General features: G+C 38.7%; 1 protein-coding gene across 2 annotated transcripts in view; it reads right to left on the bottom strand.

Moving 5' to 3' along the window:
- Window positions 1-17,786, bottom strand: part of btbd11b (BTB (POZ) domain containing 11b) — an 82,618-nt gene that overhangs the window by 50,179 nt on the left and 14,653 nt on the right. Inside the window, exon 1 of one of the 2 annotated variants that reach the window (XM_036585328.1) lies at window positions 10,239-10,328. The exons of the other annotated variant lie outside the window; for it this stretch is intronic. Within the exon in view, the coding sequence (XP_036441221.1) occupies window positions 10,239-10,275 (37 nt within the window). The 5' untranslated portion in view covers window positions 10,276-10,328. Of the gene's footprint in view, window positions 1-10,238; window positions 10,329-17,786 lie in introns of those variants that run through there. 2 annotated transcript variants of the gene reach the window in all.

Below are 17,786 nucleotides of genomic sequence, written 5' to 3'. Positions count from 1 at the left end.
TGAAAGGTCGGTGTAACAGTATCTCTACTGAACAGCCAGAGATGAGGGCACACACACATACACATGCACACACTCACAGTCACGTTGTCATGCAGAAACATGTTCTCTCGGAGGCTGCTGGGTAATGACTGTGCCGTTTGTGCTTGCTGTGTGTGCCAGCATGATATTGAGCTAAACGTCCGTGTCATAGCCAGCCCCGGGAGCCCCACAGCACCTCTTTCAAACCTCCGACAGGACCTGTAATGGAAATCACTGCCTCATGCAGCGACCCCCTCCAAGCACATCACCCATCCAGCAGAACTCAGGATTCTCTGGCCTGCTGTGTTTGATGATGGCCCACCCCATCATCAGCCATGGCCCTCCACTTATCAGCAATCTGGGACACACAATGGAGCTCTCTACAAACCCACACACATATACACAGCATTCGCATTTCACACAGAAAGGGCCACTGTAGGACGCTCAGGCCAAGATGCCCATAAGGGATAAGCTCTGCCTCTCGTCCACCCGGACACTGATGTGGGTCAGAAAGTCCAGCAGATTACAGTGTGTTCCCGAAAGGCTTCTCCTCTGACTCATTCATATTCGGGACCTTTATTTTCTTTCGGAGTCCGCTCTCATTACTCTTCGCGTTCTTCCCGGAGTGCAGTGGTAATTTGCGAGCGACTGAACTCTAAATTGCGCCATAATTGCTTAACTGGCCCTGCGCGATTCATCATCTTGACTTGGTGGAGGGGCACTCCATGTTATTGGAGCTTTACTGTGGGCCGCACACGCAGGCGGTGACGGATGAAGCTAAAGCCTGTCAGAGACCTCTCACAGCAAGCATTTCTCCGTGGAGATGGAGGAAGAGAAGATGGTGGCACCATGAATGGCAGCCACAACAAGTTGCTCTCTCTCTCTCTCTCTCTCTCTATGTATGTATGTACATGTACATATATATATATATATATATATACATATATATATATATATATATATATATATAAAAATTAATTGAAGATGTTTTGATATGACAGCAATAACATATTCTATATTGTGAATTCAGTTCTGATTGTGATAGATTCTGAAGGATCTGCTCCACTTAGGCTGGCTGCAGTTAGACCTATAACCAAATATAGTGAAGTTTGTACTCGAAAGTCCTCGACATGTGCTTGTGCAGGGTTGAGTGCATTTACTTCAACCGGAATGTAATGCCACATTTTTAAAAAGCCTCAAATGGATCTGGTATCATGCTGATGCTGATGTGGTTGTGTCATGTCAAAACAATTGACAACGTACAGTTACACATCCTGAGCCATTTGTTGAAACCATAACAGCAACAATACATGTTGTTCTCCGTAATCAAGGGCAACAGACCTACACCGGATCAACTGTTACTGAAACACACAGCCGTAAGGGTACAGCATATTAGGGCAATCCATTTTAAGGTCATCCTGCCGAGCAATTTTAGACAAACAAACTCTCACTCTTTCACTCAACTGTGAGAAAGCCGGTGGATCAAATGAATAGTCCCAGAAATCAAAGAATAAATTAAAAATAACATAACAGTGTCCCCTAATAGAAGGAATAAACATGTTAAAGTTATAAATGCCTTTCTCAAGCTTACAATTTCCTTCATGTTTCAGACCAAACACTGAAAACACCATATTTAGCAGTGTGCTATAACAGGTGAACACACACATTAGGATCTTGTTTGTTTTCTCAGTCTTCGCTCCAGGCCTTAAAGCATTATTGTAATGTTACATGCTCTCTCTCTCTCTCTCTCTCTCTCTCTCTCTCTATCTCTCTTACTCTCACACCCACAGGCTGTGGGTCAAATATATATAGGAATTTAGAAAAAAGGAAGCTGCTATAGAGAGGGTTCTCTCGTTAAAACCAAAACACGCCATCTCAGCAAAAACCCCCCTCCCATTTCCCGTCATTGCTTCATGTTACATACTAAGAGTAAAGATGTCAAAAAGCAGTCCTTGTTTAATATCCTTTGCTTTCATCCCCAGGGAAGTGTGTAGCACATGCGTACCACAGCACATTTCAGTACCTGAAAATACTGAAATTACACACAATCATAACACTACACACAACATTACAATCACTGCCTTGTGCTTCTAAGGCACATTTATTTTAAAAAATTCTCTTTAGTTGCTTGTACACTGCCCATTAAAGGTCTGGAGATATATTGCCCGTCCTCGGTATGAAGAGTATGTTTTGCCCAGGTATGATTATGATAATGATTTCACAGTTTTCTTTTCCAAGCTGTTGATAAAAGCACACACAGGGGATTCCACCAATTTTGCTAAAAGTTGGCAAAAAATTGCACCATAAAGAAATGATGATTTCATTACACTGGTGGTGATAAACTGGGGTCTCATTTTTTCAAATTGGTAAGATCTAAAAAATGTTAAGTTATGGCAAAAAGACAAAGAAAACATGCTCATTTAACATTATGACAATCTAAGTAAATCTAAACTTGCTATCCAGTGGGGGTGGGAGCCCTTTAAAGACAGTATTTCTGCTTTCTCACAGCACAGACATCACTAGCGTTCTCCTTCAACCTCTGCTGCAGCTCCACATGGAGCAGAAAGCCATGAGGCACTTCATGCTCAACTGATTAGATCCCATTAAGGGTGGCTGAGGCCCAAGAGCAGAGCCGCTCCAAGCCTCATGCTCACAGGCCAGCGTTGCTGTTTTTTCTGCTCCGCTGGCACACATCTTGGTAGTTTAATGACTTTATGACTAATGACATGAATCTGCCAGCTACAGTGAATTCACAAATACTGTGCTTGCTGACCTTTATAAACAAACCACGCTAAGACAGCTGAGCATGCACGGCAACAGCTGGTGCGCCGCTTCACGACAAGCAAGAGGGGCCAAAGTTTAAATATATTCCAATTTTGTGTACTTTAAAACAACAAAGGTAGTGTTTATGGAACCGAAGTGTAAGTGTTATTCTGTCTGGCATGAAGGGCATGGAGGCGGGGCCCCGCTTGCATCATCCTGACTCAGAGGTTTGAACTCAGGCCCAACTCGCTGTCAAAGCTAAATCAACTCCAGACCAGAGACTCAAATAGATGAAGTGTTAACTTGTTTTCCAAATGCATAGCTTGCCACGTGCCTTCACATCCAGCAAGTTGTCCAAGGTCAAAACTGAGCTTTATGCAGCAGGAAGATGAAGAGTAAGTGAGGAGATTAGACCAGAGGAAAGCTGCCCCATGTGTGTCTTTGCTGGACCTTCTATGCAGGGTGTGGTCTTTCATGCCAGGTTTCACTCTATTAACCATGTTAATGTGACTATCAGTGATTCATTTTTACTGTTTTCATGCTACACATCACAGCTTTATCCATTAAAACCATATTTTTGCAATTTCCACAATAGGCACATTCACATGTGTTACATAATGCTGAATGGACTGCCAGAGAAATTACAGCCAAGCTCTTGATGAGGGCTGTGTTTTGGAAAAGAGGGTGGACGCCCGTTAAGAAAATCACGTCTCCAAGAGCCTTTTCCAAAGTTGCATCCCAGTCCAACGATGGGTGGATCAAGGGAGAAGTTTGTTCTGGCTTTAGCTTCACAGATATTTTGTTTTAATAATACTAGTGGCCTAATGGTGTTCAATAGTGTTCTGTGTTTAAATGTCAAGTCGTTCATATATAAAGTTTTTGAGAGCATGTACTTTGCATGCAGAAAGCGAGAGAGGAGAGAGTGCTTAACTAAATGCCCAACATGTCTTGGCCGTACGCTTTTAAGGTATGTCATGTAGAAATGACTATACAGTGATACTTGACAGCATCTCCTTTAAATTGCCAGGACCCATCGGCAGATTGAGATTTTTGTTACACTCTCCACAACTTAGGAGGAACTCAGTTTGCATTGCAGTCCATCTAGTGACTAAATAATAAGCCTTAGGACATAATAAGCCTGGGTTTTAAAGCGTTAAATCATATCTGGCATAAGGTTTAGAGTGACCTTTGTCCTTTGGACTTTAGACCATAAAGACGTTCAATGTCCATATCAGAAATGAAGCAGCACTGACACATTATAGTTGCTAGTCTCACAGGGCAAAAATGATCTCGTAACAACAACTTGTTAAACTTTTAGTGCTGGATTGCAGTGAAATTCACTGCAAACAAAGGTACCTTCCTCTAAACCCGCCCCCAAATTCCTCTAGTCTGTGCTCTTTCAAAGGGGAATTCCACTGGTTTTTCAAAACCTCTACAATTCATTTGCTTAAATGTAAACACAGTCACACAGTGGATTTATGTGAAATGGTCCACTGAAAAACTTACTGACTCAAGAAACTTACTGACTCAAATTTCTTTACAGTGGTGGTGATAGGAACCGGGGGTTGTGATGTATACATCACAAATATAGACACTTTATTTACTATCCAAAATAACTACTGAACAGACATGTGTCTTCTGAGTTTTATATGTATTGTTGATGGTAAAACGGTAGTAAATCTTAATAAATAAGTTGTCTGTGGGGATTTCTGGGATTTTGCCTTCCAATGCCCTACATGTACCTCTCCACCATGAATGGATACTTAAATATATGTTTCAGGAAAAAGTGTAATCTAAAAAAAATGTCGTCAAACTAATGAGGGAGCTTTTAGAGGCAGTAAACTCTTCAGACATACATTCACCACTGTGAACAATTCTAACTTGGCAAGTTTCTCTAGCACGGGGCATTTCACATCAAACCACTCTGAATGACTTTGTCTAAATATGAAAAATCTAATTATGCAGAAATTTTTAATTTCGTCTTTATCTGGAACACAATCTATGACACAAGCAAAACAAGCTAGCTAGCAAAACTCTACCATTAACTAACACTAACTAACACCCGCATCAGGAGCACTGGATTGGTTTAGTAATTTCATGCTCAGTTTGTTCCCGCTCTAATAAGTCTATGCTCCCACCTGCATTTAGTGTCATTGCATAACAAATGCTCCATGGCAAATGTTCAGTTCAGGTTTTAATGGCACATGTTTGTTCCAAATAGAAGACAGCTTCACAAAGCTAAACAACGTAACACATCTGAGAGGTGGAGGGGGAGTCAGTCTCAGTGGACACAGAGGAACATTATAAACTATAGCAAGACTGTAGGAGTTTGGAGGGTAGGATACTGCTCTCTGACTACAGACAGAAATAGCTGTTTCAGACGAGCATTCAGTGATGTCTGAAGGACAGTACACAGAAAGAAAGATATTAGGTAACACAGCTGTACACCGAAAAACTGACCCCTATAAAGTCTCTTTCATATTTCCTTACAGTAACAAAACTAAGATGTCTGAAACTAACCAATGAACACAGAAGACACTCTTCTGTCTTGGTTAAGCATGAAGAACATTTAAGCCTGGTTATTTAGAAAGAGATTAAGCCTAATCTTCAACTGTTTTACACTCTAAGTAGAAATTATTCCTTTACATTAACAACTTTTTTAGTCAAGGACTGCACTCTTGCATATAAAGGTGCCGAAAAGGCTCTTTGGAGCAATGTTATTTCAGTGGATGGTCCTTTAACCTTTTAGCTGTCGCCCCATTTTTTGCCTGAAACGGTATACCCAAAGTAGAAGGAACACTAATCCCACATACAGTCATGATCTTGGTTTAATGTGAAAGGTAAAACTCTCTCATGTTTTTCCTTACCATAAGAATAATTGGGTGAACTAGTGACGCAGAGTAACTAAGGCTAGAATGTAGGAGTTTATTTCCATCAGATTTACTGACTCTTGCTGTGTTATCAAGGCCACATGCTTTGGATTATGATTTTTCTGTGGTTTGTGGGAATCCTGAGATTTCAAGCTTTCTTATGGTAAATTGCATCACCATACTGCTTGTTGATTTGATGCATAAAAATGCTGTATAAAAAGCAGAAGTGACTGCTTCACCGGCAGCGTGCTGGCATTAATACAGCAATCTAGAAAACCTTTTTAAAGTTTAAAGAACCTCTAAATGATGTAAAGGTTCTATACCCAGAAGTCTTTTTCTGCCGTCTCCCTCGTGGCTATTCTGCCGGTTGATATACTGTTAAAAATTGGTAACCTGGGTTAAACTGTATTTTTTTTTTTCTTGTCAACTCAAATAAATACTTGGAATGAAACATAAGTTAATTCAAACTATTTAATGAATTAAACTAAATTAAACTAGTTCAAGTGCTTGTTACCACGTGAAGCTTTTTAGGTTGTACTGACGAACCATTATTACAGTGTAGTTAAACACAGTATTTTTACCCCATAAATCTGGATTAACTAGGGCACTGTTGACTCTCTGTGTGTGAAATGTTGTGTCTCTGTTGAGTCTACTGAGCTGCTAGAGAGCAATGAGGGGTAAAAGGGGAGGAGTGAGAACCCCTTGCTGTAGAAACAAATCATACTTCTTCACAAACACAGTCACAATGTGACTGTGTCACAATGGAAAATAGCATTTAAACACAATGAACAACACTTATAAATGGTAACATGCTTGCTCATTTACAAAGACAAAAATAAACTCCAGTTCACTTTTGGTTTAGCAAAATCATATATACTTCCATCTAAATATTCTATCAATGCTACTGAAGTGCACAGTGCAGCTGAGGAACCTTCAAAACATTTACATTTAATGGCTACCGTAAAAAAAAACAAAAAAAGGGGTTGAATGTGAATGCCACTAAAGTATCATTTTTTTGGATCAATAAAGAACTTTTCAATGAATAGTTCTTCAAACAAAACTCCCTAGAAACCTCTCGCCTGAAAGGTTATTTAAGGAACCAGAAGTGGTTCTTCCATTGCATTGCTCCAAACAATGCTTTGGGCACCTTCACTTTTGAGTATAGGACAAATATTCCTTGCTGAAAATGAAAAATACTTAGTCGACAGTGTCCTTAAAATCGTACAACAAATAGTTGTACAAAATATAATCTGACAACATACTTTGTCTCCACGCAACATAATGCTTTGTCATTCTCTGTGTGGGTGCCATGGCGTTTTGAAGTTGCCCACACATCTAGCAGAAACACCTCGCATGGCTTAGCGTATGAAAACGACGAAAACAGCAGATCCTGCCAGTGTGACAGGCAATGTTCATCTACCATTCATCATCTTCATCCCTCACATGTCTGCTCATGTCTCATCCTGCCCGTCATGTCCTCCACCCACCTCCAGCAGCACATGCGAGTGGTGGTGCGAGCCCTACTACTTTTCACGAAACAAAAAATGATTACAGCAATTACAAATGATGAAAGCGCTGAATAGAACAGGCTTGGAGAAAAGTTCATGCTGTAATTATAGTGTAAGACCCCAAAATGCAAAATGCTTAAGGACAGAGTGACATTTATGAAAGGCTAATGCGAGGAGATAGGCTTCTCAACTGGGACAAGACTTCAGTAAAAGCTTCTCCTGAGACACAAAAATTGGACAGAAATAACCAAACAGAGGAAAAAAAGCCTTTGGACAAATGCATCAAATCAAAACATGTACACTGCAGCACTCTCTTTTATTGGATCTTGACTTGGCAAAAGGCTGAGCATCTGGACGGTGTGAAGGCACAGCACCTTTCAGATAATCAATAGCTCATTTCCTCTGATTACTGTTCTTGTTTGTTCATATCTCAAGGCAATGAGAAACACTAAGCAGGCCCATCAATAGTGGATGGATGTTCCTGGGGATGTGCAACTAATTCTATATTAATCACCATCATGATTTTAGCCAGTGCAATTAGGCCTCTAATTACTAATCGCATTAATTACAGCTGATAGGAAAGGACTGCAATTAAATACACTTTCACTATGTTTATGATGTAAGGGGTGGTTTCATGGAACATGCTAAGTCTATCTTAAATACTACATTTGGCTGAAAATAAAGATTCTCAACTTAAAAACTTTTCTTGCCTTTTCAAAATGTGCAGTAGTGCATATTTAAATGACAGTAAGACTGCCTTAGAGATACTGACTTAGGTGCATATTATGATAAAAACTACAATATAAAAAGAAATTACATGTCTGCTGGTCTCTTTCCCCATGGCAATCAGAGTCATGTTCACTGGGAGAGTTAAAAATAGAGCTGAGACATTTAGCATACCTTTTCTCACAAATGTGTAGTGTAACATCTGCAATCATTCTTTGATCTTTTTATAACATCTATGATGACAACCTCAGCTTTACTGACAAGAACAAGACAGAACACAGGCAGATATGATCGGCAACTTTTAGCTGAAAGGCTAGCTAGCAAAACGGCTGTCCTTTAGATGAAACGGGCCTGCCTGCCTGCCTGCACAGGAAAGACAGAGATTTGTTGCAGGGTGCATGAAATACAATCACTCCTTTGTCAGCTCCTGAGTCGTCCCCCCTCAGCGGCTTTTACAGACACAAAACGCAAAAATCCTTTACCCAAAAGGTACAACCTTAATCAGCTCTTTCAATTAAAAAATATATACTTCAAAATGCATAAAAATCTAAAACAAATGATTATTAAGCCATTGTTTCAATGTAACCAAATGACAACATTAGTACAGCACATGATCTATTCATGTTGAAAAAAGTTTAAAAAGTAATACTTTGCTGGATATTTAGGTCCAATCACTCCAGGCATGAATATCATTTATGTCTTGTATGTTAAAGCAGAAATTCCACTGATTTTTAAAACACACTTGCATAATTCAATCATTCAGGTATAAACAAAGTAATGTGCAAAGCAAATATAGAAATTTAATTTACTATTAAAACAGACCAGTGAACCTGCACGTCTTCTGTGTTTTATATCATCACTGTCCAAAAAAAAAGCATGTATCTCCATTTTTTCAGATTTTCAGCTGCCCTTTACAATGTACCAAAATTTATGATAAATGGACCAACAGAAATGGTCCAAAATTACATTGATAAAAATCTCACTACTTTGACTTACATTAAAAGTATGAGCGTTTTTGCCTTCTCCTGTTAACATTTTGCAAATGCTTGTTTTTTTTCAGACAGCAATGACATGCAATGTTGATAATGATAGTTAAATACTCGTTGATCTGAAAAAAAAAAGTTTTCTCTGGGTACTATCTTGCTTAACAGCACCACTCTGCCAGGAATATTTTTTAGATCTTACCTCAAAAATACTCCAAAACAATGTTTTAGGCATTATCTGTAAACATTTCATGTAATAACATGCAGGCATTCAACACTTCAGACTTCTGGTTCCTATCACCACCACACCTCTGACGCTCTCAGACACAATAAATGACTGAATTATGAAAAAAATATGAAAAACTGGTGGATCTCCCCTTTAAATTAATGAAATGTAATGCACTGAAGATCAAGATAAATACTGGCACAGTTACAAGCCATGTGACACAATCCCAGGCAATATGCTAACAGTTCTTCCCAAACTAAGCAGAGAGTTTCACTTCCATTAACTTGATAAAAATAATGAAACATTTTGCAACAGTTTTTGAGAAGCAAAAGTAAAAGTAGTGTCTAGACGTGTTTGCATTTCCTGTTAACTAAAAACCAACTTTTCCTGAGGTTTAACTGTCACAGGTACAGCTACATGTGGTTGTCTGCCATCAAATTTTAAATCCAGTCTTGTCTGAGTAACATCTGCAGAGCTACTGAAAGCGTTTTCAAAAACAACACTCCAGAGAAGTTAACGCGCAGGAAATCTGTTAAAATTCTCTGTGTGCAGTTAATTACATTGGTTCCTAAACCAAGCAAAGTAATTCTGGCAGGTGTGTCTGCTGATGAAATAAGCCAAGATCAAGAGGCTTTATTGATTTGTTTGCTTCCCCAGTGCCAGGAGAAGAAAACAGATGTTCTGATAAAAACAAGACTTATGTGGTACAACAGTACTCAGGAAGGTAGGTGGTTCCAGGTTGGTGCTTCAAGTTTTGATACAGGTAGGGCCTGTTTACACCTTACATTAACATGCGTTTTTGGTGATCGGGTCACATTTGGATTTCCCAGTGTGAATTCTAGAGGTGCTATTCTGACGATGAACAAAACCCACTCTTCTCCACTTTAGCACTACTCAATCAAAGGTAACTAATGTAGCATATGGTATTGATGCACCCCTACAATGTGGTAAGTAGTGTATATGGAATCCAGACACATGCTAATGTAAGGTATTTTCAGGCTTGTAGAGCATAAATCTAATTCCAGAGTAACCCCACACTCTAGGTTAAGCTTGTTGAGTGCAGTTAACCACAATCCTCCTCTCACCTGACTGTGGATTGGGTCCATATTAAAGGCCTGACCATGTGTTCGGATTATTTTCCTACCCAGAAATGCAGCTGATCCATGTGATTCAGACTCCATGAGCCCCTCTGTGCCATTGCTGTCTCCCCATCTGCTCTCCCTCTGATTCTGTGTCTCTTTCCGAGAAATTTTCTGGACTATGCCAAACAATAACTTCCATGTAAATAACTTCCGGTTATTTTTCTAACTCAGCAGAAACGCCCAACACTCATCAATCCTACCAGCATCAATAAAACATGTTGATGGGCAAAATCCATCCAGATTGCCTTCTGAACGTCATATGACACGTGTACTGTGCTGTACAAGCAACATATAGAAGATTTAGCATTTAGAGGTTGTGTGTCACTGAAATGTCTGGGATAAAAATATATATTCATCAGTCAGCAATCACAGACCAGATATCATCCCACACTTTTAACAAAAACAGTGCCCTCTGCAGCGATGCCATAAAAGAACTTCTGGTTTTCAAAAAAAACTTTTCAGTGGATGCTTCTTTATAGAATCTCTCTTATAACTGAATGTGTGACAGTGAAGAACCTTTGATTCTTTTTGTCCTTTTGCACAGAAATAGCCAAACGAAGCCAAAAACCATTCAGAAACTTATTTTCAAGATGGCAGAGCCTCTGATTAGTCCTTACTCACCATCATACTGGTCTTGAGAAACCCCAAAAGGAGCACTAATACACCATCCTTTTATTTCTCTATAATTGTGGATGGCCACTATGTCTACTTCTGAATCAACAGCAACAAAATCATAAAATGTGTAATACTCAAATCACAGCAAAGGATACAGACATACCCTTGTGGTGCAGCTGTTCACAAAATGTATAATTTGTTTTGAAAGATATGGTGTTGTCTTGATTCAATATTTTTTTTTTGATAAGGCAAAAATAAAAAGTGGCTGAAAATATGCTTCACACAAATATGCTGAAGCAGCACTATGTACATTTTTTCTTAAAATTGTAAGCTGTATTACTGAGTCAGGAGAAAAAAATTGTACTAATATATGGTGTGTATGCGCAGCTGCGAGTCACCCTGCAAAAGTCTGATATAATAATTGGCTTCGGGTCAGATGTGACCGAATTCCGATTAGGGTTGACATTACAAAATGTTCTTCCGCACATTGTGTGCAATTACACATTTCCAACAGAGGGGTCTCCAAATCCCCAAAACATAACGTAGCTTTAGCGTTTCAATTTTCAGTTTATTAGCAAACTTAACATTCCAATATGACAAGTTGTATTGTTACATCCCTAATAAACTATATACTAAAAGGTCACCAACATACAGTGTGCTGCAGTCTGTACTGAAGAGAAGCCTTTGTTTACTTGAAATATTTCAAGTGTGATGTCAGCTTACTGGGTGTCAGCAAGAGATTCCTATAATGATTTCCAGTGATGCAGTGTTGGAGACCGCAGAAGAGGAATGTTCCATGCAGTGTTTCCAAACAGAAAGGACAAACGACCTTCACAGGAAGAGCCTTTTCAAAGTCACAGGAGCATAAACTACTGAATTAAAGCTTCACTGACTAGCGCTGATCACCTATCAAAGCAAATACCTTAAAATAGGTAGACAATCTTTAAATCTGCTGCCCTCAAACAAACTCATCAATCTGAGTGCTGAGCCAGGTGTCCAGAGCTAGAATCCATGTGGTATTGTAAGCACAAGTAAATCAGCTATTTTTTTTTCATTCAACTGCAAATGAAGTAATTATGATCAAAAGTGGGTTTTCTTAATAGCTCCTGAAATGATGCTTAAATATTTTTGAAGCCATGCCATCAGCAATAAACGACTAATATTAGCCTACCAAATGAGAAATAAATGAAATGAATGAACTGGTCAAGCATGCCGTCATTGTCTCATATTAAATAATGGAGACTAGCCTGAGTCTGAGTCATGCATCTCCCGGCCAATTAGACCGAACCCTGTTCATGATGAAAAGATCTTTTTTAATGATTCACATTCTAAAGACTAGACCTCATAGACTGAGTATATGATCTCAGCTCAAGCCCTGCAGATCATCATTTGAACAGCAGCTCCTTTATTAGATGAGAGGTGTGAATTGTGTCAACAGCAGGCAGCTCCAGGGAGCACCGGGGAGCCCAGTATCACGAGCCTCAGTCGCACAAAGCCGACCCGCTGGGCGGAAGCAGCCTGCCAGAGGTTTATTTTTAGAGCACTGGGCCAAAGCCTGCATAGGCAAATAAACAGGGATCAATCTACAGTGCGGCGGATGCTGACCCAGGTCAGGAAGTGCTGCATGCCTGCCTCATATTGGCCGCTGAACTGAGGCACTGTAGCCATGTGGATAAAACTGGGACATGTAAATAACCAGCGCTCTATATAGTCAAAACATATTATTTGAGTCAATATCTCAGTCAATTCTCAGACTTATTTCTGGAAGCATTATTAATTGCCCTCAATATATGAGCCCCTATATGACAGCACATGCAGGTTGTTGTGACTGAGATAAGGACTTACTTATGCCCACCTCTACACATTTCTAGGATACATGGCAGTGAGGCCTGCAGTTGTAGAACTGGGAGAAAGGAACTTTGTAGAGACTATTTAAGACCATTCAAGACTTAGACATGATCAAAAGGAACCGCCACTGGCTCACCGGCACTCATCTTGGGTGACTGAACTTAACCAATGACATCGTCGCCGCAGTTTACTGCAAATCAGCCAAAGTTTACACTAGTTAGATAAATACACAGCTCATAATTTTGTTCTTGCTATAAAGTCATCTGTGAGGTGTAATTTACATTTTCATCACCTTTGTATATTTTTTCCAGCTGTAACTGCCCTTTTTTCTGTATCTATACATCTAGCTTTTATCTATTTATCTAGAGGTCTTAACTATATTTGAGTATTTTATGTGCTGTTTGTATGTTAAGCCTTTGAAAATCAAGGTTTAATTAGTCATTATGGTTACAGTCTACTTGATGCTCTGTAAAGATGTATCCGCAACCGTAATCACAGTTTGTCTAATTTACATACAGTTTGTAGAGACATCAAGCTTCTTTGTCCAATCTGTGTTGAGGGTGGAGGAGACCTGAGGGTCCTCTCCTGACACTTCACAAAGTGCTGTGTTTATGCAGATACTGTACTTTTCTAATTAGCAGAAACGTAATTTTCAGTGTTTCTTGCCTTATTTTATCTGGTACTTGTGTATTTTCTTCATCATTTTTCCTTTTTATGCTACTGTATTATCACCATTACAGAAACATTTCTTCAAATTTCTAAGGCTGTCTTTACACAATAAAAGTTTCATGCAATTTTCATGCAACTAAATTTCCATGCAACTTGACAGTTACACAAAGCAATCAAAAAACAACACATTCAGTTACTCCAATAGTTAGATAAATAAGCAGCTCATATTTTTGATACCATGAATGTTCTCGCTATAAAGTCATCTGTGAGGTGTAATTTATATATTTGCAGCATTTTTATCATCTTTGTATATTTCCTTCAGCTGTAATTGTCCTTTTTATGTATCTATATATCTGCCTTTTATCTATTTATCTAGAGTTCTTTACTATATTTGAGTTTTTTATCTGCCGTTTGAATGTTGAGCCTTTGAAAATCAAAGATTAATTAGTCATTATGGTTATAACCTACTTGATGTCTCACTCATCCTGTCCTAGAGGCACAACAAGTTTACTGAGGAGCACATCTCTGTCTTCTCTTCTGTAATAATGTTCACCCTTTGAATCCCAAATGATTTTGAGGTCCCTGCAGAATTAGGGGGCAAGAAGAAAATGAATCTAACTAAATCACGCAAATCACATGAACAGCAGGAAAACAACAAAGAATAATCACTGGCCTGAGCAGCTGTTTAGTTAACACAGCTGCTTACAGAAATGCAAGCTTTGAGAAATGCACATTTGTTGTCATGGCTCAGGAAACTGACAAAAAGAAAAATATCAACCTTGAGTCAGTCAGTTGACCCTTTCAACTGTCCAGCAAACCACCTTCTGCTTTATTTTATTGTCAACTAATGGTTTTTAAGTGGTTTGAATGGAAATAATTGGTTTAAAAATATGTTGCTCGACATGATGCTTGATTGCTGTTTGATAGGCTGTTGCATGAAACTTAATCCATGAAGTTAACTGTTGTGACTGAGTTTCAAGTGAGTTGCTGGACACATTACATCATGCAGCTCAAGTGCAATTTAGTTTTATGTATGTTGCAAGCAACCAAAGTTGCATGAAAGTTTCACCATGTAAAGCCAGCCTAAGTCCTTCTCTTTTAAAACGCAGTTGAGCTGTAGTAAATCACTAATACAATATTCTAATCACAAGATTGCTGAAATGAGAATGACAGAAAAGGATGTGATGTTAATGATAAGAATGCTGAAAAGATCAAAATTATATTTCACCTACATAGTATAACTCCATGGAATTATAAGGAATCAGATATCAGATTTACAATGTTATATCTTAAGGGTTGTAAACTTGTTGGGACACAAAACTAATGCTATAATACCTTTATTTGTCCAAACACTGACCTATATCTTGTTAGAACGTGGTTGACATTTTCATAATATTACATCATTCATATGTTGTTGTGTTGTCAACTGGATTATTAGGTTAGATTAGCTAACATGTCACCTATGCTTAGAAAAATGACATTCAAAGTATAAGCATGTGAACTGTTGAAATATCTGCAACATTTTCCGATATGTAACACATCAGCCGGATCACATCTATCATGCGTCAAAACACTACAAACGATTTAAATCTTGTTTTACATTGTTCTCTAAACTTTTAGGATTTCATTTGCACAAAATATGCATCTGATAATGAAAATCCTATGCATTTAATTCTTGATTACTGCCTCTATAGCCCTATCATGTCAATGAATGTAAAATACAAGCCTTCAGTTCCTTCACAAAGCGTAGAACATCACCCAATCAACATCCTGTCAATGTTACCTAGTCAACATGTGAGTTCTGCAAAGCCTGTTGTACAGATAATCTCTCCCTTATCATGAACGAACTTTCACTTTTCATCACCTTAACCTGATGTGGTTGTGCTAAAAAGAACACCACCCAACCCTATGTCCCACCGAGAGGGAACACACATTAGAAACTCAGTTGTGCATGTATTAGTGAACCTTTACATAAACAGTCCTCAATCAGCCAGCATTGCTGAAAAATAGATGAATGATTTAAATCCTCCCTCCAGAGATAGGAGGATATGCAACAGAAGTCTGTGTGCCATCTATCATAATCACAGGCACAACACATTTTTCCCATCTGCAGTACAGCTTGACCGTGGGGGAATGTGGTGTTGGCAGGGAGATAAATATAAAGGCAGCCAGACAGGAGAGCTTCTGATGGAGCATCTCAGGACAGATGGAATGGTTGCATGAGTTCTGAACAAAAGCCAGAGGGATTGGCAGGGGGCACTGGCTTATTGTTCACTGATGTCTTTTGACATGGGCCCCTTAGCATGGCCTGCTATTTTTCATGTAAACATGTTTTGCGATTCTTGCAATACAGGCACAGAAATCCAGACAGAAGCATCTGAGAGAAGAAAGTAGAGTGTACCATAAGACTTTACGCAGGTGACAGCCATGTCCCGGAGCAATGACCTTTTATAAGCCTCCCTTCTAAAACCTGACAGCTTTGCTCATGCTGGAATCGGGCTAATAATGAAGCATTTTGCCACTGGCACAACCTCAGTGCTTCAAATGACTACAGCACTCATTCAAGCAAACCGAGCCCAACAGCGTTCAGGGCTGATATTCATCTGAAACCAAAGCTTTCACTGTGCGTGTGCTTAAAATGTAAATCTATTGGAGTGTGGTTATCTTGTCACTCTTGGACTAGTTTTTAATATTGTCATTAGCACACAGTATCTACTGAAATCCACACCTAAAATACTTTAATTATTTTAATTACCACTTTCTTGCTTTATACTCACTTCATGGTCATGTTTGTTTTTTACTTCCTTTTTACATTAACTTATTAATTTCATTCATTCATTCATTTATCTATTCATTCATTCATTCATTCATGCCACTCTTTGAACAGTTATTTAACATCAGCATGCATCTATTAAAATTTCACATCTATGCTTTTTATTACTTTAATTACCATGTTTTTTAAATTTATTTTGATTTATCTAATTATTTTATTCAGTCTCTTAAATATCTTTCATTATTTAGTTTTATATTCTTATTATGTATTATATTCTTTGAAGCTTATATTTATTCTTGTTTGCCAGGTCTTATTTTATTTTTGTACATAAAGTGAAACATTGTGTACTGCATTTTAATGCTACACTATGTAAGATTTGGGGATTTGGAGACCTCTCTGACGGAATGTGTAATTGCACGCAATGTGCAAAAGAACATTTTGCAACAGTGGTTGTGCTTTGGAACTATTTCCCAAGCAGATGAATCTGAAAACTGTGTAAAGACGTATAACACAGTCCAAAAACTCCTGCAAAATTCGCCCCAACACCTCTGACTTTTAATTACTATTACTTTAATTACTAATTACTATTTCAAGCTTTACAGCTTATTTTTTACACCTAAAATGTACATTGTGCATTACTATTGTTGTTGTCATACATGCAGCCACATTGCTTCCTGAAGTATCTTGATGTTTGAATTATGTGGAAGACTCTAACTTTATGCTACAGTATTACACAGATTAAGATAGCAAATAGACAAAACACTAACACTACCAAAGTTCAGCCTTCCATAATCATTTCCAAATGAGCTGCATAACTACTAATGCGCTGATATATTCTCTTCTGTCAGGATACAGAACTTGGCTCTAAATTTCAATGTATCTGCTCAGGTTAAGTGAATGACCTTCCACCCACACTCCACGCACTTCTGATCTGACTCAGTCATTTAGACAGCCAAGGCGTCACTCACAAAATCCCCTGGTGTTTCGGCCTCATTTCAGCTTCAGAGGGGAACCCCTAAACTGTCTTCTCTAGCCCATAAAAGGAGAATCATTGGTGCTTCTCCTTACTGTAATGCTTTTAAAATTGCTCCTTTTCCCTTTAAATGGAGCTCTGCAAGCTAATAGTTTCTCGGATGAAAGAACTGTCCTTTTGACAAAGTTTTTGCACCCGTGTTTGATGTGGAGACCGGCTCGAGCCGAAAGAAACGCAGCATTTATCAGCACAAGCTGATTTCCACATCAAATGGAGTGTGTGCAAACTTGCATCAAAAGGACAGGCAGTTCATTCGTTTTTGTTCTGAAAGTCTTCTGCACCATTCACAATCCCATAATCATGCGGGAAAGAATAGCCAATCACTAGGTGCTTTTTAAAAGTAGGCCAACATAAAAGATGTCATATGCTGATGACAGATCTTGTGCAATGATGGTGTTTTACAATGAAGGGAGTTACAATGGCAGGCAAGTGTGGGAAAAAAAGCAAAACAAGCAAGTTTGTCACTTCCTTGGAGTGACAAATATTCACGCTAACTCTTAGTGTTGTGTGGGAAGACAGTAAATGTCTGAGTCATTGGTGAGATGTTTTCAACTGTACAATCAACTGCAGGTGCTCTCTGTTCCTCTTTTTATGGTTATGTTATTCGCAAAA

The sequence above is a fragment of the Colossoma macropomum genome, unplaced genomic scaffold (genome assembly GCF_904425465.1).
Source record: "Colossoma macropomum unplaced genomic scaffold, Colossoma_macropomum, whole genome shotgun sequence".
In the NCBI taxonomy this organism is placed as follows: domain Eukaryota; kingdom Metazoa; phylum Chordata; class Actinopteri; order Characiformes; family Serrasalmidae; genus Colossoma; species Colossoma macropomum.
The sequence above is the reverse complement of the archived record's forward strand: the minus strand, read 5'-3'. Positions and strand labels throughout refer to the sequence as shown.